Source organism: Gorilla gorilla, chromosome 17 (assembly GCF_029281585.2).
Source record: "Gorilla gorilla gorilla isolate KB3781 chromosome 17, NHGRI_mGorGor1-v2.1_pri, whole genome shotgun sequence".
Classification (NCBI taxonomy): Eukaryota; Metazoa; Chordata; class Mammalia; order Primates; family Hominidae; genus Gorilla; species Gorilla gorilla.
The window spans coordinates 63,920,542-63,942,277 of record NC_073241.2 but is presented as its reverse complement, the minus strand read 5'-3'; the positions used below and the strand labels follow the sequence as shown (position 1 = coordinate 63,942,277).

Here is a 21,736-nt window from a genome sequence, read left to right as displayed (position 1 = left end):
TCCCTTTGAATAATATGGTACAAAGAAGCAGCCAGGGGTTAAAAAAGCCTGTGGTAGAAAAAAACAATTTTTTTTTTCATTGCAGGAAGTTACCAGAAAGAATAAAGTGAATGTTGCACATTGCAAGATTTCTCTATGATTAAAAAGTAAGTAAGAAAGAAAAGCCCCACAACAAATCAGTTGGGATGATTAAAATAGCTTTGGCACTGCTCCAACCTTGAAAAATCCTTCAGCGTGGTGACTCATGATGATCCAATCCAAAAAAATGTGTGAGGCCGACCAGGCAAAAAGGCAAGGAGCAGCTACACCGGAAAATTAGCACTCCCTAATCCTCTTCAAAACAGTTGATGAAGGAGAGACTATTTGAATAATTTGAACCCCAATTTGAATAATTCATACCTATTCTCATGTGTGGCTGGCTGAATAGAGACTCTCACTGACTGCATTCATTTCATCAGGAGTGTTTACCTTGTACATTTTTTTCCCCTGCAGATTGGTTATGTGGCCATTACACGTATCTAATTGTTTTTCATTTTGTAAATGTAAGAGCCTATCATTTATCTAGTTAAGGTACACTGTTATTAGAGCATTTAATATGATTGATTGCCAAACAGAAGGTGCATCCTTTGTCAGATGTTAAAGTGACTGTTGATTCTTTAACCCCTAGGGAATACGATGCCAGTATATTTGGTTTCACAAAGTTTTAAATCCCCTTTTGCAAATGTTAAAATTAAACTTCCCCCTCATGTGAACAAAATATGCAACATAATCTGTGCTCTTGTGACCCACTTAATTTCATATGAAGAATTCAATCACTTAGAAAAAGTTTTTGAGACATAGGTAATGATGCTTCAGAAGGTACCCCAGGAAGTCAATTTGCCAAATCCTAGTCCCATAGAAGCAGGAGGGAGCTTCAAAGTTATATGCTTCACTGCCCTCTCTTCAGATGTGAGAGCACCTAATTTCCCACAAACTCAAGGTAACAACATGGGCTCAGAAGTCACTCGCTTAAATTAAGCAACATGGCTGCAAAAAACGTTGATGGCCAATGTTAATGAAATTGAAACAAGCAAAACAATTTGAACCTCTGAAAATGCAATTTTCACATCACAGTTAAAAATTATTATTTATTTTTTCATACCATAAAGTGCTTTATTGTTAGGGCACGGGTTTAAATTAAAAAAGAAAGTGTGTTGACAGCAACAAAAAAAGATTGTGATCTACTGAACAATTTTTGCAAGCACATTGTTTCTTGGGCCACTTTGAGCAGCTGACCTAAAAAATATTAATCGGATTAGTATCTATTCTGCTCATAAAAATTTCTTATGAAAGAACAAGTCTGTTGCAAGCCATCTCAATTTATACAATTTAATATCAAGATATTCTATTTTACCCTTAAGATATTTCAAACATGCACTTTTCCTTTGAATTGTAACAATGGGGCTATAAATAATAAGGATTTCTTTATGTTTTTCTTCTGTGAGTACATCACAGAAAATATCCGTTTTTAAATAACACTATGAAACTGATGGCTCCATATCTTACAGATAACCTATTGTGAACTCTGAATCATTTTGCCATATCATTTTTGGAAATTTATCCTCAAGCCTCTGTTTTTGTATTTTTTCATGTGTTTAAAAATTATAATTATATACTTATATTCTGAATGTTTTCTTAGTGAAAAATACATTGGTTTTTAAACTTAATAATAAAAACTTGTAACTTTCCATGTTCTCATGAAAAGATAATGTTACCTGTCCATTGTAGAGAAGTTGAAAAATACAGAAAACATTTGTGAAATAATATTAAAAGCACTTATAATTCAACTATCAGAAATAACAAGTATCAACATTTTGATGTATTTCTTCATACGTTAAAAATTCATGGCCGGGCGCGGTGGCTCATGCCTGTAATCCCAGCACTTTGGGAGACCGAGGCGACTGGATCACCTGAGGTTGGGAGTTCAAGACCAGCCTGACCAACAAGGAAGAACCCCGTCTCTGCTAAAAATACAAAATTAGCTGGGCATGGTGGCGTATTGCCTGTAATCCCAGCTACTTGGGAGGCTGAGGCAGGAGAATCGCTTGTACCTGGGAGGCGGAGGTTGCGGTGAGCTGAGATCACGCCACTACACTCTAGCCTGGGAAACAAGAGCAAAACTCCATCTCGAAAAAGAAATTCAGAATAATTTTGAATATTGCCTTTTCACTGAAAGACAGACATGTAAAATAAGCACACTATGGTATTACACATTCTTTGAAAATACCTTTTAATAGTGGCATAAAATTTTAATATTCGTATATATCAGAATTTATTTAACTATCCCTTACTGCTAATATATGTTTAGTCTTTTCCAGGTTTCTAATTATAAGCAATGTATCTTTGTATATAAATTTTTGGTTATACCTTGGATTATTTCCTTAGAATAGATTCCTGGAATGGAGGGAGATTACTGAGTTTGAGTTAGAAAGTCTAAGAACAAAATTTAAGAATTGGCAGAATCAATACTCATAATTTAGTATTATACCTCATTTTATTGATTTTTATTTATGAGGAATCTGAGGCTTAAAGAGGTGAAATAACTTGCTTAAAGTTCCAGCATGAAATTACTCTAGTGCTAGAAAGGAAACAGAGTTCTTTGTGAGTCCACTTTGCTTTTTGTAATTTTACCATGCTGACTCTAAATGGCAATTCATCTCGGAGGGCTTCCCTCTCAGTTCCAGTTTGATGTCATCTGTGAAACCCCATGAATGTGTTCTGGAGTCCAAGTCAGGAATGGTAGTTACTTTGAGGTGGGTGATGCTGTTTTGTTTGTTTGCTTTTTATTTTTTTTATCAGGGACAACCCACACGGCAATATATCTAAAGGCACCTTCTATTGGTGGCAAGACAGAATTGATACTGAGGAGTAAATATTCTCCCAGATCAAAATCTGTTCTGTGAGAAACAAAATGGAAAAATTCTAAGAGAGCTGAAGGGTCAGGGTGCTCATCAAGTTAGTGAGCTGAGATTGATATAAAATTATTAGGGCTCTTTTATGGCCTCTGAGTTCTTTTATGGCCTTTTAGTACATTGAGATAGAAGAAAATCCATGTGCTTTGAGTGGAAGACTGTCAGGTAACTCAATAAGTACCTGTCTGGTTGCTCTCTGTGACATTCCCATATCCTGTAAACCCAGGTGTGTTTGCACAGCCATGACATCTCTATTTGATGGATATATTCTCTCTCAGCTAAAGGGAAAAGGGAAGGACATTTCTGAAAATTAAGTCTATCTGTGAAGTCAAGGAAACAGGCAGATTCCTGAGATCTCACTTTTAAAAGAATTCATTTTCTTAGTCTGGATACAAAGTATTAGAGATTATTGTTTCTTAGTTTCTTCTGTGTGGCTTATTATAAAATGAGATGTACTGATTCAGTACCTTTGAATTAAGTGCTTTCTAAAAACAGTTAATGAACTAGGTGTAGTCAAAGAAATATAAATGGCCTACAATCTAGATGGGGAGATAAGAACATGGAAAAAGGAAATATTAACTGTAGCTATAACAATATATGAGAAGGAATATGACCAACTGATTTGAGAGTAGACAGAGAATTTAATTAGGTCAGTTTAGGCAGAATGTTAAGGAGGGGAAAATCACCTAGTCAGTGTCCCCTGAGCTTGGAAAGCATTTGTTTGGGGGATATTAGGTGTATTTTCCCAGATTCTTTTACTTTGTATTCAGGGACTTGGAATACATCAGCACAGTACACATTCTAAAGCTCTATGGAGAAATGCCTAATATACTCTAAAAGCATATTCAGTGACCAAGATGAGATGTAGGAGTGACAGAGGCTACTGACTTTCTCCCTTCCTTTCTTTGTAAGGCTCCCTGGGGAAAGGACAAGTAATCACGTAGTCAGTGGGCAAGGGGAGGGTGAACTATAACTACATATCAAGTAATATGTGTGTATGCATCATAGATAATGGGATGCAGAGAACTGGGAAGCAAATGCAATGTCATGTACCCTGTAGACACACAAAGTTAATTATTGATGACATTATGATAAAAAAAAGAATATGAGAAAATAAAGCAAGTTAGAAAAAATTAAGGGAAGACTGTATAATAAATTATTATGGTAAAACAAAGATTAAGAAACAGTTTGAAAAGGATATAAGGTGATTTGGGGGAAAGAAAAAGAGAAGCATATGTGGTTCAAGAAAACACATAGCAAAATTCCCAAGAAGGGGAGAATAGAAAAGAAGGAAATACTGAAGAAATGCACACTATTGTGGAAATTGTTTGACTAAACTGAGACAAGCAACAAACGAATATTTGGAATTTCATCCTATACACTTAAATGAATTCCATTATTGGAATGAATAAAAAAGGTCCATCTAGTAATTGAACAAATTTCATATAAATTGACCCAAAATATAAAGATAACAGGCACTTTGAACACTTCTGGGTGTCTGTGGTGGCAAATACTCTGCCAGCAAGGACTGTACATCTGATATTTCAGAGATCCCTGGAGTCAATCTGGGAGGCATGCTCCTTGTTCCACACTGGTCAGTTCTCCATCAGGCCACTGCATTCTGTTTGGAGCCTCATAGTGACATGTGAAAGGGAGAAACCGGAAAAGGTAAGATGGTGAACAATAAACAGGAAGGAAAGTGGAAGAGAAGCCTGTGAGGGAGGCACTTGACCATTTGCAAGTATATCCCAGTGAAAATAATGGTGAATAGATGTTCTTCGTTTTTTACTGAAGCTACCATAGTACGTTTTTGCCAGGCGAGACATTAGGAAGAACCTCCTAATACAGCACCAAAATTCTGGCTTATAAGTATACAAGTCAGGAAGACATTAACATTCTATATTATTCATCAAGGACGAATTTTCAAAGGGTATTAGCCACTTGTATTTGTAGTACATGTAAGAACGCTCTACATCCCAGTGATGACCAGTTTTGTATTTAAATTCTTCTATACATACATACAGAGCACAGAGAAACCCGACAATCCACATTCAATCCTGCGGTTGAGCTTTCCTACCCATACTGTTTTACTTGTAGCAACCATATGTAAAGAATGAACATAAAGACTATTTTATCTGTTTCAGACTTTATGACATCCTCAGTACACACTGCAGACCAATTAAAAAATAAAAATTAGCAAAAATATTTTCTAATCCTTTATAATCCCAACAACCACAGTTAACATCTTTATAGTTACCATTTCCTATCTGTCTCTATGTAAATATGCAGGTTGGGTAAAATGAATTGTTACCTTTAAAACTGTCTATTTTCCAAGATTTTAAGGAAGGCTACAGAGTTCATGGCTTTATGATTGCTCTTTTTTTTTGGAATAAATTTTAATAGGTGTATTGCTTATATATAGCTTAGTCTGGAAGACAGAGGTGGAGGAAAAAGAAATTAAGCCACTTTATGTAAAAGAGAAAAAAATGCTGTGTTTATTATGGGTGATATAGGTGGAAAATTACAAGTTATTAATTGGAATGGGGAAGGGACTAGGGTCTAGATCAAGGGAGAGAATAGGTGCTGAGGTTCTGGACGTGGGGATAAGGTCCAGGTCAAAGTGAATGCCTAACTGTGGGGGAAGCAAGTTCTAAAAACGGTGGCCCAAGAAGAAAGGCCACTGGATTCTATTATTAGGATGAATAAGAAAGGCCAATCTAGCAGCTGTCTTATGAAGGGCAAGACTTACAGTTTAATACTTATGCTGAAGACTAATTTTAACGATTTCTGACTTGTATCGTCTCTGTTATTGTGAAGATTTTAGGAAAGCTTTGGGAGCTGGCCGCAGCTTCACGTGATAATTTAGTCTGTGTCCATGCTTGGAATGGGGTATGAGTATAGAATGTCACCTCTGAGGTGATTTGGTGGTATCTCTGACCTCTCTGAGAAAGGGACATTTGAGATGACACCTGTGAAAAAGGAGGCGAGGGATTTCAGGCAAAGGGAGACCTGAGTCCATGAGTGGGAGGAAGCCTGGTGTGATGGAGGAATGCAGGAACAGCAGTGTGGCTGGAGCACTGTGCAGATGGGGACAGGGTCACACAGGGACCAGGACTTTGAAGCCCATGTTAGGGATTCTGAAATTTATTCTCAGGGCAGCACAAAGCTTCTGAAGAATTTCAATGATAATAGTGATAAAACACAACTTTTGTTTTTAAAATAACACTTTGTCTATGGTGTGGACAGTGGATGGGACAGAGGAAAGGGTGGATATAGTGAAACGAGTTTGGAGGCTGACTGATGATGCTGGACTGGATGCTGACAATGGGGACAATGACAAGCGGACACATTTGAAACATATTTTGAAGGTAGAACGGACAGGGATCAGTCATAGATTGAATGTGGGAAAACGAGTGAGAATAAAGTATTTAAAAAACCTCCCAGCATTCTGAAATAAATGGAGATGCCATTTACTTTAATGTAGAAGCTGGCTTGGTGCAGGAATGCGCTGAGGGAATGTAATGAGGGGAGAGGTGTGTGCCAGGAACAGTTTTGAATTTGAAATGTCACATAGGCTGTGTCTGTATAAACCTGAAGCTCTGAAAATAGGGCTTGGATGCAGATACACATGTGGAAGTTGTAGGTAGAGAGGAATTTTTTTTTTAAGCCCTGGGAAGAGAAGAGACTGCACACATCGAGAATCATGCCTAGGATGCTGCCCCAGCTCAGGGAGACCTAGGAAGCAGGAGAAACACCATGTGAGTGTGCTTCTATGGACTCTAAGACAAGGGAATTTTTCAGGAAGAAAGTGGTGATTCTTGAGTTGAAAGCTACTGAGAAGTTGAGTAAGATGAGAATGGAAAAAACATCCACTGGCTTTGGAATATGGAGATTACAATGACTTAACAAGAACCTTTTTTGGGGGAATGTTGAGAAACAGGAGAAGGATAGAGGGCAAGGAAGTGGAGTCAGCCTGTGTAGGCAACTTTTTGTGTTTTTAGAAACTTTAATTTGTACGAGAGCAAATGTAGGGCAGCAATTGAAAGGAAATATGGAGTCAGGAAATATAGGAAATATAGGAGACTCTTAAAAATATTTACCTTCTGAGTGGTCCACTACAGGCAGAGAGACGGAGCATGTGAGAGAGAAAACGGCTGGTTGAATGCACTCAGTCCTTAAGAGGGTGAAAGGGGATAGGATACAGAGTGTATGTGGCAAGAAACTGCCTTTCCTGCGACACTAGGGAAAAAGGAGTTGAAGGCTGCAGATGATGGTATACTTGCATGTTTGGAAACCTAAGGAAGAGGGAGTCTCTATCTAATGGCTTTTATGTTTTCAATGAAGTAAGAAGCAAGGTTGGTAGCTCAGACACGGAGTGGGGAGAAGAAGCGTGATGCAAATGGGAAAGTGATGAACCAGTCACCATGCAGAGGAGGAGTGTGAGCTCACTATAGAAATAGTAGGATAGACATGGAGTGCTGCAAGCACACCTGAAGTGCTTATTATGAGCCTAGTAGGATTTCAGCATGGTCTGCTGTGTGGTTTTCTGCAACAAAGCTCAGCTACATAGACACAAGTAGTGGTAAATCAGGTGAGTGAGTTCACTAACGCCTGGTGAATGTGATGGCAGGACAGGAGGTAGGGACTTGAAGGTATATAAAAGGAAAGCTTGTACAAGGGATAAACTATGGAATAGAAGCAAGTAAGGAAGAAAATAAAGACAGGAGGAGTCTGATAGTGAAAAAGAATGAGGCCCAAAAGACCCTTTAATGAACACAAAGAATCACAAATGTGAGATATCAGAGCAAAAGAGCTGGAAGTGGAGCATGTGGTATTTGGAGACAGAAGTATCTTATTTTGATTGTGGAAGTGGTTAATTTCCTGAAGGTAACCAGCTCTAGTGGTTAAGCAAGTGGATGGCTGAGGTCAAATGGAGGAATATTTTTCTGGATATGATGAGGGTATTGATTGGGTCGTCCATATCATAGGTATCCTGCAGCAATCAAGACTGAAAATAAGAGTTAGAGTAGGAATGTTTATGTGACCTAAGGAAAGCCAATTAGAGCTCTATGGTGGTCAAAGTTAAGCTCTTTTCTCTGTGATGTATAGTTGGGTAGATTGTGTATGGTTGGAGGTCTGCTGATTTTCTTCATCACTGCATAGATAGAATCTCCTTAACTATTAATTGAACGCCAGGGAGAAATGGTGCTGAGAAAGGCGGAAAGAGACAGGGTCCTGAGTATAACCTTTGAACTTTTGGATCTGTCCTTGTCTAAAGCGCAACTGTCTCTTTTTTGTTAAGCTAGCCAAGTTTTTTTGTTTTGTTTTGCTTTGCTTTTTGTTGCTTGAAAATACAAAGCATAGACTAATACGGATGGGTCTGTTTCACCAAAAAGAAATATATAGAAATGCAGCAGATTTATTAGTTACTTACCTAATAACCGTTCTCCCCCTTTTCTTTGCTGGCAAAATGCTGAATTATTTGTTGTCTGTGCCTCCACCAAAGTCTCAGGGAAGGGTTTAAGTCAATCACTGCGAATGCAGTTCCCTTGCCAGGCTTGTCAGCAAGGGAAAGTCTGCGGGGCGTTGTGTATTTGAGTTGTGTGACAGTGAATTTTATGTGTCAACCTGACTGGGTCACCAGGTGCACATATATTTGGTCAAACATTATTCTGGGTGTATTTGCAAGGGTATTTCTGGATGAGATTAATATTTGAATTGGTAGACTGAGTAAAACAGATTGCCATCCCCAGTGTGAGTGGGCCTAATCCAATCTGTTAAAATTACAGTGTCTGAATAAAACAAAAGGCTGAGCAAGAGAGTGTGTGCTTTTTCTGCATTATGGTCTTTGAGCCGGGGCACTGGTCTTCTCTTGCTTTTGGATTCAGCCTGGAACTTACAACATCAGCATTCCTGGTTTCCAGGCCTTTGAACTGCACACCTGGAGACTTCTCAGCCTCCATAATCACATGAACCCATTCCTTAAAATACATGGTTTTATAGATGTGTGTGTGTGTGTGCACATGTGAGTACATATTGGTTCTGTTTCTCTGGACAACCCTGACTAATACAAGGAGTGTCCCTCAAAAATTCATATCTCAAATGCATATTATTATCTCCTTTAGAAACAAAGTCTTTTCAGATATAATCAGTTAAGGATCACAATGAGATCATACTATATTATGGTGAGCCCTAAATCCAATGACTGTTGTGATGATTAGTATTGAGTGTCAATGTGATTGGATTGAAGGATGCAAAGTATTGTTCCTGGGTGAGTGTGTTGCCAAAGGAGATTAACATTTGAGCCAGTGGACTGGGAATGGCAGACCTACCCTCAATCTGGGTGTGCACAATCTAATCAGCTGCCAGCAGGGCCAGAATAAAAGCAGGCAAAAGAACGTGGAAAGACTAGACTGTTTTAGTCTTCTGGCCTACATGTTTCTCCCATGCTAGATGCTTCCTGACCTCAAACATCGGACTCCAAGTTCTTCAGCTTTGTTCCTTGTTCCTCAGCTTGCAGACAGCCTATTGTGGGACCTTACCTTGTGATCGTGTGAGTCAATACTCCTTAATAAACTCTCCTTTATATGTACATCTATCCTATTAGTTGTGTATCTTTGGAGAACCCTAAGACAACTAGTATCTGTATAAGAAGAGGAGAGAACGTAAAAAGAGACATACAAACGGGGGAAGCCATGTGAAGACTGAAGCAGGGATTGCAGTGATGCAGCTGCAAGCCAAGGAATGCCAGGACTAATGGAACCCACAGAAGCTAGGAAGAGGCAAGGGGGGATTCTTCCGCAGAACCTTCATAGGGAGAATGGCCCTGCCAGCACCTCAATTTCAGACTTTTCGCCTACAAAGCTATGACAGAATAAATTTCTATTGTTTGAAGCCACTAAGCTTTGTGGTAATTTGTGACATCAACTCTAGGAAACTAATGCAGGTAGTTTCTGGGAAAAGTCTCTTCACTCACAAAAGGGACTCTACAGGGTGAGAAGACAATGTTGACACATCAGGGGGATGACAAATGGTTCTGTATGACTGGGCACAGGACGAGTGGAGAGGCAAGACCCAACAAGAGCCCGAAAAGGTAACAGAGTGCAGCTGGCCATCAGCAGGAGCATTGAAAAGCAGATGACGCATCGTGTGAAGGAGTGGGTCAAGGGAATGATGAATCAAGGAACAGAACCATTCTCTGAAAATAACGTTACTGTTTTCTTTTCACATGCTGAAGATGACGAGGTTCTTTTGCTGCAAGTGTTGGCTAAAGTGGATTGTCACCTTCCTGTTTTGTGATCACCAACACTTCCTGGGCTTCTTCTGTGCCCATGCCTGACTGCCTTCTTTGCTCTTCCAGTAGTTCGGATTCCCTCAAGGGCAGGCCACAAGCAAGACAATGGGTTCCTCTAGCAGGAAGAATCGGCCTATCCTCTCCTTTAGAACAAGGAAGTTGTCACCTCCTCCTGCAATACTTGCTACCACAGCCTCGCTCTATTTCATACAATCAAATCCCCGGTGCACAATTAGGCCTTTTCTGCACTCTAAGCCCTGTCCTGGAATCCCATCTTCTCCATCAAAGAGGGTGTTTTAAAAATGAAATTTCCCTTTTCAGGAACCTTTTGTCTCCCCTTCTAACAATGTCATCTCTTCTCCAGTCCAGGTCCCTAGAACCCAGTAAATTTACTCGGGAAATGGAATCATAGGCCATGATTAACTATCCTGTCAGCCAGCTCAAATGACACACATGCATTTTAATAGGGGCCCTGTGGAGACAAAGAGTTTCAGAAAACACAGAAGGCAGTTACAAAAATACAGAAGGTATTTTTGAAGAAAGAAGCACAGTGACCTCACAGGAGTTGGCTTGTGGAAACTAATCTGCTTTTGAATTCAGGGTCCACTACTTGTTTACTGCATGGCCTTGAGCAAGTTAACCTTCTGAGCCTCCACTTCATCATCTGAAAATGGAGGTAACAGTAATACCCACCTAATGGAATGGTGGTGGAGATTCAATGGTAACAAAAAAATACCACATACTGAGCCTGGTACAGAGTTACTTCAGCTCTTAGTACTTTTTAGAAGAATTTCTCAGCATTGGCACTATTGATACGTTGGGCTAGATCATTCTTTACTTTTAGGGACTGCCCTGAGCATCGTAGATTCTTAGCAGCATCCCTGGACTATACCCACTAGATGCTAGTATCACTTCCACTCCCAGGCATCAATCAAAAATGCCTACACATATTGCTAAATGTTCCCTGGACAGCTAGGCTGCTCCTGGTTGAGAACCACTGCTTTAGAGTAAAGTGGGCAGGCCTCTGAACAGCTCTCAATAAATAGTGGTTAATAATTTTCTGTGCTGCCCATATGTAGGGCAGAGTCCAAACAAATCACTGGGTTATGAGTAGTGACATTTTTTCTCATTTAAATAAAAAAAAAACCATCTTTCTTTCCAAACAGTGAAATGTCTATCTCGTACAGCTGTACTTCTTCAAATTTCCCACTCAGTGGGCTGGGAAGATGAGGCAATGGCAGTACATGAGGTGGGTCTGGTGACAGAATTACTTTCCAATGCTGCCATTCCTTTACCTTATTTTTATTTTTTTATTTTTTGAGATGGAGTCTCACTCTGTCGCCAGGCTGGAGTGCAATGGCTCAATCTTGGCTCACTGCAACCTCCACCTCCCGGGTTCAAGTGATTCTCTTGCCTCAGCCCCCCGAGTAGCTGGGACTACAGGCATGTGCCACCAGGCCCAGCTAATTTTTGTATTTTTAGTAGAGATGGGGGTTCCACCATGTTGGCCAGGGTGGTCTTCATCTCTTGACCTTGTGATCCGCCCGCCTCAGCCTCCCAAAGTGCTGGGATTACAGGCATGAGCCACCATGCCCGGCCTATCTTATTTTTCCCCTTAAAAACTCACGCTAATTTTGCTTTCAAGTCAATAGTGTATTTCTTATTGTTTTCATAAAAATGTAATGTTCTCTTTTCCCTTTAAAATGTAACACACTTTAAGACAGGGGTATCTTATCCTGGGGCTTTGAAAGTCCCAGCATATGGCCAAATGTCCCAGTATAAGGAACAGCACTGGGTATGCTTCAAGCTGTGTGTGCTTTCTTCAGAAGTTATCAGGTATTATTTATGTTATGGGTTAATTTTGCCATCCTGCTATCAGTCTGCTTATTCTAACTATTTTTCTCTTTGTTTCTACATTGCTTTTTAAAGCAAGAGCCTTTGAAAAGGGAAAATGTTTCAGAATCCTTAACCACTCAACGTGGAAAAGATAATATTAGAGAATGGGTAAATGCTAAAAAAAAATTTTCCTAATGAAACTGAGCCAACAGAATCAGGAGCACGTGGAAAAAGCTGTCTGAGAGTGTTGAGTCCTTGCAAACACTTTATTCTGTATTCTGTAAAAAGTATTTCAAAGGCATTAAGATCTGGTCCTGTTGTTTCCATGGTCATTCCCCAAACTCCTATCAGACCATAGAGAAGGACATTATGTTAAACGCTAATTCTTGTTTTTATGATTTAAGGAGCTACTTCTGAGAAAGCTACTGTTTCACCAGCCCATTAGAAATGTCTGGGATGGCTAGTGCAGAATTAAGGCTTGGGTGACCCAGCTGAAACTAATGTCAATGCTTCAGTTATTTATGTTCTTCAGACTCTCTGACCCGTCTCCACTGGTTAGCGCCTCCACTGGTTACCAGGCAACCACAGCTTATTAAGGTTGTGTATGTTACACACGAGCCCCAAGTATGAGTATGAAAAGGATCTGAATATTTTAATGAGAAGGCAATCATGAGCTGAGCTAGACTATTACCTTTGTTATTAGGTAAGACAAAATCGGGAGAAGGTGGATTCAGGAGGTGGATTAATAATATTTTAGTGAAAAACCTTCATGCTTGCAGTTACAACTTTACACACAACAGCCCCAGGGTTGGATGATATGGGAAATCTCAAAGGTGTAATTATCAGATGGAAGAATTCCTGTTAATAACTGAATTTAGGGGGCATTTACAAGTCCTGCTACATAGGTCCTTTCACTTCTAGCACTGTAAGGAGGGAGAATCCAGGAGAGAATGGGAACGTTGTTATAGTACAGTAATTTTACCATTGTACTTAATGTCTGCAAATGTTTTTGCCAAAGGAGAATTCAAAGTGCCGTGGGAATATGCCAGGGATTCAGGTGGTGGCATGCTCCGTCCTACTCATGGTAGCACCCTTGACCACACACGAGCAATAGGAACTGAGGGAGGCTAAATCTGCTTCAGTATAAAACCAGAACCTGTTTAACTGAGGGGATGAGAGGCTCATTTGCTGTGGCTGAATGGGAAGAATGTAACCTTATCTGTAATGTACTAGTGCTGTTTTGCTGCCAAATATATGCTTTGTGGATGCTACTACCCTGGGAAGAAATTCAACTTCAGAAGGGAAATCATGTGACACTAGAGCTGTTTACATACATTAGGGAGACATGATATAATAAAAACCCGTTCATAAAAAAAAAGACAGCCACCTTACTTATCCAACTAGGATTGGAAGTAAAAATACTGCAAGTTTTTATCTGAGTGTGAAGGCATATTATACACAGACAAAAGTGCAGTAAAATTTCTAGCCTACTGTTAGAGAATGGTTAGAAATAGACAAAATTGAGAGCTACATTATTTATCTGCTTTGCTAATTTGAAACTATCAAATTTACAGTTTAAGATTTCACTAAAATAAACTCTGTACAGACTTAACATTTGCTTTTTGAAAGTGACAAAAATCAGTTGATGGCTAAAATACAAGCTCAAACAGTAAATTGTCATTACTAAGAATGCACTAACATTAAAGCACATTATTACTAACTTTTGTAAACCCATCAGAATTCTAGTTTTTGATGGAAAAACATTGCTCCATCCACTCTTGTGATAACATAGTTTTAAAAATCATACTTATGAAAAGGTAAATAGCATTCTGCAAAGCTCTTCTAGGGAAGTAAAGGGGCAATTAACAAACAAAAGATAACTAATCAGGAACATAACATGGGAATGTGAACAGATTTCTCATTTTTTTTCTAAAATACTGTATGTTTATCTTACTCAAAGAGATATAGCAGTGTAGATATGTACTGAGATTTTAAAAAATTATTTTCCACTTCTGAAATGTTTAACAGGAAACAGTCATAAAACAAGTTATTCATATAACAGTAGTAGACCAAAGACATATACCTGTATCTTTTCAGTGTAATACATAAGGTGTTTAAGGATTGCACTGTTTTACGTTTTTTAAAAAAAGTAAATATAAATATGTTCTAATCACTTTAGTTGCCATTTTTAGCACTACATTATATCTGCCATTGCCTGGGCTATTTTAATATTCCCATTAAAGGGCAGTTTAGTGCCTTTAGGCTAGGGTTTTACACACACACACACACACACACACACACACACACACACACACACACAGTGCACACAAGATGGCAAGCAGGATGTGGTCCAGAAAGACATTTCTGTTTTTCTCACACATATGACCAGCTCGTAGGAAAGTTCCTGATATTTAGTTAATTCTCAATTAATACTTGATGAATCATAAATCTATTTATTATATTTAAAAGAAAAATCAACTTTATTTTCTCAGTCTTCTCTTCTTACACCAGGAATCTTCTCTTGGGGGAAAATAAACTCAAGAATATAGAAATGTTAGCTAGTTTATTGTATAGTAGAGAAGAGCTGGGTAGTAGGAGACTCAGACATGTCCGAGTTGTGGCTTTGCTGCTAATTATTTGGGTAGTACTTAAGCTCTCTAGTCTTCAATTTCCTCAGACTAAAAATTAGGAGGTCTGGGCTGCATGATCTGAAATATCCTTTCTGATGCTTCAATTCTATGATATTCTATGACTCTATGATATAATCTATGGCAAATATAATTAGGATATTACTTGAAGCAATTAAACTTTATTTATCTCAGGCTCCCAGGTGCCTAACATACAGCCAGGGAACATAGAAGATGTGCAATATATGTTTAAAAAATGAATGAATGAATGAATGATCATTATAAGTATAAATGCTGCCTATGCATCTTACAATTTTTCACAAAGGAACCCTTCTCTACGGATGCTGATTTTTGCAATTAAATTTAATTTTGAGTTTATTAATATACATTATTATTCTTATGCATGGCCCTTGAATAGTGTTATAAAAATTTCAGAATGTGTTTATGTACTTCTTTAAGAAGTGCTAATAGTATCACTATGTCTAGGAAATTTTTTTGCATTCTAAAGAAATTCTTTTATAATTAGTCATAGATATTTATTTCATAAATATTCTTAAGGAGAAAAAAGAAAGAGAGACAGAAACTCTTGCCTTAGAGAGACTCCACCTCCAGTGGTAATCCCAGACAACATTTAGCACTAAAATTCTATCAGTCTACAGCTTTAGACACCATCATTTCCAGGCTTATGTGCACATCAATGAAGAAGATTTTGTATAAGTAGTTTGCAGAACCACAAGGTGCTACATCTTTTAAACTCTTGTTGAACAGAAATAATGCTAATTTTAGCATCAACCTAAACATAAACTTATTTGCCAATGAGTAAAGATCTGTGCAGTTATAAATAGCTTACTCCTCGGAAAATGTTTTAAATGGAAAATTTTAACACTATCTAACAAACATATTCTTCTTATAGGATTAAATTGGAAAGCTCTTTTAGAATGGCAGTTTGCTGCAGTGGAAAGATCTAACATTCTCATTCTGCCACTTACCAGAAATACAACATTGGCAAGTTAGCTAAGCTATTGGAACCCTAGTTTTTTTTCTTGGAATAACAGGGATAATAATAGCTAATTTGTGGGGTTATTATGAAGATTAAATAAGATAATGTTCATGGAACGTCTGCTTTGGTGCTTGGCACAGAGTGCCACGGACCCCCTCTGTGAGGTTTCCTTCCCCAGAACGGAGCTCTTCTTTTACTTCTAATGGCTGGATAAAGTGTTATGATCTTAACTACACTGAAGGCACTCAAATTTATCTCAAAATATGACCCTCCATAGTTCATTCAAAACCAGAAAGGAAGACTACTTCTGAACTTGGTATAGCAACTTCAAAGAGGAGGAGACTTGGCATTTGTCTTTGATGAAAAATTCAGAAGAAAAAGAGAAATAACATGAGAAGTTAAGATATGGTGCTGTGATTGATAATGAAGGTTGATTTTCTTTCTGTTGTCTACATTAGGTGCTGATACCCTACAAATAACCCAAAAGTCTATGTGTATTCAAAGATAGGACACATAACTATGATCCATGAGAAGTTCATCAGTGACTTTAGTGAAATGGTAACAGCAGCAGCTGTGCTGGATATTGAAAGATGACTAGCATATTGCAAGTTATGTAAGAGTACATGAGTGCATGCGGATGAAGGGGATTTAGGGAGGGGTGTGGATGGGAGGAGTGTCTAGGCAGAAGAATCAGCATGTGCAAAAGTAAAGGAACAAAGAGCATGGCTTAGGAAAGGCAAAATATCCCTATATTAGCAAAGATCAGCTGATGGGAAGCAAAGGTAGGCAGTGAGACCCAAGAGGTCCATTGTACCAGTATTATGACATGCTAAGGAATACAGAACACAGATTTTCTTCGGATGGGGCAGTCAATGCTGGCTTTGAAACCAAAGTGGATGAGAGTACTTGGATGATATTTTCAACTGCTTGTTTCACACATGCAATGCATCAGGAACTCCACTGTGCTTTGTTTTATAGGTATTGTTTCCTAGTCCTTGAAGTGAAATAGACTTATCTTTTCAGCTTGGTCAACTGACGCTCAGAGAGGTTAAGTAACTTGCTCAAAATTACACATCCTTAAGCAATCTTGTAAAAGGAGCAATGGGATATTTGAGATAGAACAAATCACTGAAGAATGAAAATGATGAGATCTGAACATAAGTTAGAAAGTTAGTTTAGTCAGTCATGTTTTAAAAGGAAAGGAGAGGAAGAATACAGAAAAGAGGTAATTTCTGTTCAAAGTGAGTGTTCATGATTTGAGCAGGTCTGTTAATATAGGTGTGCTATATGAAGTGACAGAATGTTTTTAAGTAATACAAAATGTTGCTCCTGTGTTTTAAAATTACTTGGTGATTATTTTACCTAAGAGGCAGTGGAGCATCACAATTAGGAGCTCAGGCCCTGAAGCCAGACTATCTGGACTTGAATTTGCACCTTCAACTTACTTAACCTCGGGCAGGTTATTTAACTTCTGTGAACCCGAGTTTCCTAATCTTTAAAAAAGGAGATAAAAATAGTGCCTATGTTATAGGGTTGTTTGGGCATGAAAGGGAGAATATAGAACAATTTCTTGCATAAAATAAGAACTCAGTAAGCATTAGCCAGCATTGCTTTGTGCCTTTGCCCTTAATCACCAGCCATTTATTTAGAAAGTATTAATAGTGTGCCAAGCACTGTGTTAGTTTCCAGGAATACAAAGATGGATAAAAGATGATTTCTGCATTTAAACACATTTGGGTTTTCTCACATACTCTGTGATTCAACAGAAGTACTTGAGATTACATCATGATTAAAATCACCTATCTGAATTACTTGAGAACAAGTTATTTAAAATCTCCCATTGTGGCAAGATGGCTGAATAGGAACAGCTCCAGTCTGCAGCTCCCAGTGAGACCAACGCAACAGGTGGGTGGTTTCTGCATTTCCAACTGAGGTACCCAGTTCATCTCAATGGGACTGGTTAGACAGTGGGTATAGCCCACAGAGGGCCAGCCAAAGCAGGGTGGGGCATTGCCTCACCCGGGAAGTGCAAGAGGTTAGGGAACTCCCTCCCCTAGCCAAGGGAAGCCATGAGGAACTTGCCATGAGGGAGGGTGCTATCTTGCCAAGTTACTACCCTTTTCCCATGGTCTTTGCAACCTGCGGACCAGGAGATGCTCTTGAGTGCCTGTGCCACAAGGGCCCTGGGTTTCAAGCACAAAACGAGGTGGCCATTTGGAAAGACACCAAGGTAGCTGCAGGAGTTTTCTTTTTGTACCCCAGTGGTGCCTGGAAAGCCAGTGAGACAGAGCCGTTCACTCCCCTGGGAAGGGGGCTGAAGCCAGAGAGCCAAGTGGTCTTGCTCAGCGGATCCCACCCCAAAGAAACCCAGCAAACTAAGATCCACTGGCTTGAAATTCTCGCTGTCAGCACAGCAGTCTGAAGTCGACCTGTGACTCTCAAGTTTGGTGGAGGGAGGGGCTTCCACCATTACCAAGGCTTGAGTAGGTGGTTTTCCTCTCACAGTGTAAACAAAGGCACTGGGAGTTCAGACTGGGTGGGGCCCACCACAACACCTCAAAGCCACTGTAGCCAGACTGCCTCTCTAGATTCATCCTCTCTGGGCAGGGCATCTCTGAAAGAAAGGCAGTAGCCCCAGCCAGGGGCTTATAGATAAAACTCCCATCTCCCTGGAACAGAGCACCTGGGGGAGGGGGCAGCTGTGGGCGCAACTTCAGCAAACTTAAACATTTCTGCCTGCCAGCTCTGCAGAGAGCAGTGGATCTCCCAGCACAGCGCTCGAGCTCTGCTAAGGGACAGACTGCCTCCTCAAGTGGGTCCCTGACACCCATGCCTCCTGATGGGGAGACACCTCCCAGCAGGATTCGATAGATACCTCATACAGAAGAGCTCTGGCTGGCATCTGGCAGGTGCCCTTCTGGGACGAAGCTTCCAGAGGAAGGAGCAGGCAGCAATCTCTGCTGTTCTGCAGCCTTCACTGGTGATACCCAGGAAAACGGGGTCTGGAGTGGACCTCCAGCAAACTCCAGCATACCTGCAGCAGAGGGACCTGACTATTAGAAGGAAAACAATCAGAAAGCAATAGCATCAACATCAACAACAACAAAAAAAATGACCACCCAAAACTCCATCTGAAGGTCACCAACAACAAAGACCAAAAATAGATAAATCCATGAAGATGAAGAAAAACCAGTGCAAAAAGGCTGAAAATTCCAAAAAGCAGAACGCCTCTTCTCCAAAGGATCACAATTCCTTGCCAGCAAGGGAACAAAACTGGATGGAGAATGAGTTTGACGAATTGGCAGAAGTAGGCTTCAGAAGGTGGGTAATAACAAACTCCTCTGAGGTAAAGGAACTTGTTCTAACCCAATGCAAGGAAGCTAAGAACCTTGATAAAAGGTTAGAGGAATTGCTAACTAGAATAACCAGTTTAGAGAAGAACATAAATGACCTGATGGAGGTGAAAAACACAGCACGAGAACTTTGTGAAGCATATACAAGTATCAATAGCTGAATCGATCAAGCAGAATAAAGGATATCAGAGACTGAAGATCAACTTAATGAAATAAAGCATGAAGACAAGATTAGAGAAAAAAGAATGAAAAGGAACAAACAAAGCCTCCAAGAAATATGGTACTAGGTGAAAAGACAAAATCTACGTTTGATTGGTGTACCTGAAAGTGATGGGGAGAATGGAACTAAGTTAGAAAACACACTTCAGGATATTATTCAGGAGAACTTCCTCAACCTAGCAAGACAGGCCAACATTTAAATTCAGGAAACACAGAAAACACCACAAAGATACTCCTCAAGAACAGCAACCCCAAGACACATAATTGTCAGATCCACCAAGGTTGAAATGAAGGAAAAAATGTTAAGGGCAGCCAGAGAGAAAGGTCGCATTACCCACAAAGGGAAGTCCATCAGACTAACAGTGTATCTCTCAGCAGAAACGCTACAGGCCAGAAGAGAGTGGGGGCCAATATTCGACATTCTTAAAGAAAAGAATTTTCAACCCAGAATTTCATATCTAGCCAAACTAAGCTTCATAAGTGAAGGAGAAATAAAATCCTTTACAGACAAGCAAATACTAAGGGATTTTGTCACCATCAGGCCTGCCTTACAAGAGCTCCTGAAGGAAGCACTAAATATGCAAGGGAAAAACCAGTACCAGCAACTGCAAAAATAAACCAAATTGTAAAGACCATCCACACTACGAAGAAACTGCATCAACTAATAGGCAAAATAACCAGCTAGCATCATGATGACAGGATCAAATTCACACATAACAATATTAACCTTAAATGTAAATGGGCTAAATGCTCCAATGAAAAGGCACAGATTGGCAAATCGGATAAAGAGTCAAGATCCATCAGTGTGCTATATTCAGGAGACCCATCTCATGTGCAAAGATACACATAAGCTCAAAATAAAGGGATGGAAGAAGACTTACCAAGCAAACAGAAAGAAGAAAAAAAAAAGCAGAAGTTGCAATCCTAGTCTCTGATAAAACAGACTTTAAACCAACAAAGATCAATAAAGACAAAGAAGGGCATTACATAATGTTAAAGGGATCAATGCAACAAGAAGAGCTAAGTATCCTAAATATATATGCACCCAATACAGGAGCACCCAGATTCATAAAGAAAGTTCTTAGAGACTTACAAAGAGACCTATATTCCCACACAATAATAGTGGGAGACTTTAACACCCTACTATCAATATTAGATCAATGAGACAGAAGATTAACAAGGATATTCAGAACTTGAACTCAGCTCTGGACCAGGCAGATCTAATAGACATCTGCAGAACTCTCCACCCCAAATCAACAGAATATACATTCTTCTCAGCACCACATAGCACTTATTCTAAAATTGACCACATAATTGGAAGCAAAACACTCCTTAACAAATGCAAAAGAATGGAAATCATAACAAACAGTCTCTCAGACCACAGTGCAATCAAATTAGAACTCAGGATTAAGAAACTCACTCAAAACTGCACAACTACATGGAAACTGAACAACCTGCTCCTGAATGACTACTGGGTAAATAACAAAATTAAGACAGAAATAAAGATGTTCTTTGAAACCAATGAGAAGAAAGACAGAATGTACCAGAATCTCTGGGACACAGCTATACAGTGTTTAGAGGGAAATTTATAGCACTAAATGCCCACAGGAGAAAGCAGGAAAGAGCTAAAATTGACACCTTAACATCACAATTAAAAGAACTAGAGAAGCAAGAGCAAACAAATTCAAAAGTTAGCAGAAGACAAGAAATAACTAAGATCAGAACAGAACTGAAGGAGATAGAGACACGAAAAACCCTTCAAAAAATCAACAAATCCAGGAGGTGGTTTTTTGAAAAGATTAACAAAATAGATAGATGGCTACCAGACTAATAAAGAGGAAAACAGAGAAGAATCAAATAGACACAATAAAAATGATAAAGGGGAGATCACCACTGATCCCAAAGAAATGCAAACTACAATCAGAGAATACTATAAACACCTCTATGCAAATAAACTAGAAAATCTAGGAGAAATGGATAAATTCTTGGACACATACACCCTCCCGAGACTAAATCAAGAAGTTGAATCCCTGAATAGACCAATAACAAATTCTGAATTTGAGGCAGTAATTAATAGTCTACCACCACCACCACCAACAAAAACCCAGGACTAGACAGATTCATAGCCAAATTCTACCAGAGGTAAAAAGAGGAGCTGGTACCATTCCTTCTGAAACAATTCCAAACAAAAGAAAAAGAGGGACTCCACCCTAACTCATTTCATGAGGCCAGCATCATCCTGATACCAAAACCTGGCAGGGACACAACAAAAAAAGAAAATTTCAGGCCAATATCCCTGATGAACATTGATGTGAAAATCCTCAATAACATACTGGCAAACTGAATCCAGCAGCATATCAAAAAGATTATCCACCACAATCAAGTCGGCTTCATCCTGGGATGCAAGGCTGGTTCAACATACACAAATCAATAAACGTAGTCCATCACATAAACAG

General features: G+C 39.3%; 1 protein-coding gene across 15 annotated transcripts in view; it reads right to left on the bottom strand.

Annotated features, from left to right (window-relative positions):
- Positions 1-21,736, bottom strand: part of DTNA (dystrobrevin alpha) — a 394,389-nt gene that overhangs the window by 181,617 nt on the left and 191,036 nt on the right. For 11 of the 15 annotated variants that reach the window (XM_055368714.1, XM_055368718.1, XM_055368715.1 and 8 more), the window contains exon 1: positions 18,584-18,756. The exons of the other annotated variants lie outside the window; for them this stretch is intronic. In XM_055368714.1, the coding sequence (XP_055224689.1) occupies positions 18,584-18,588 (5 nt within the window). In that variant the 5' untranslated portion in view covers positions 18,589-18,756. Of the gene's footprint in view, positions 1-18,583; positions 18,757-21,736 lie in introns of those variants that run through there. 15 annotated transcript variants of the gene reach the window in all.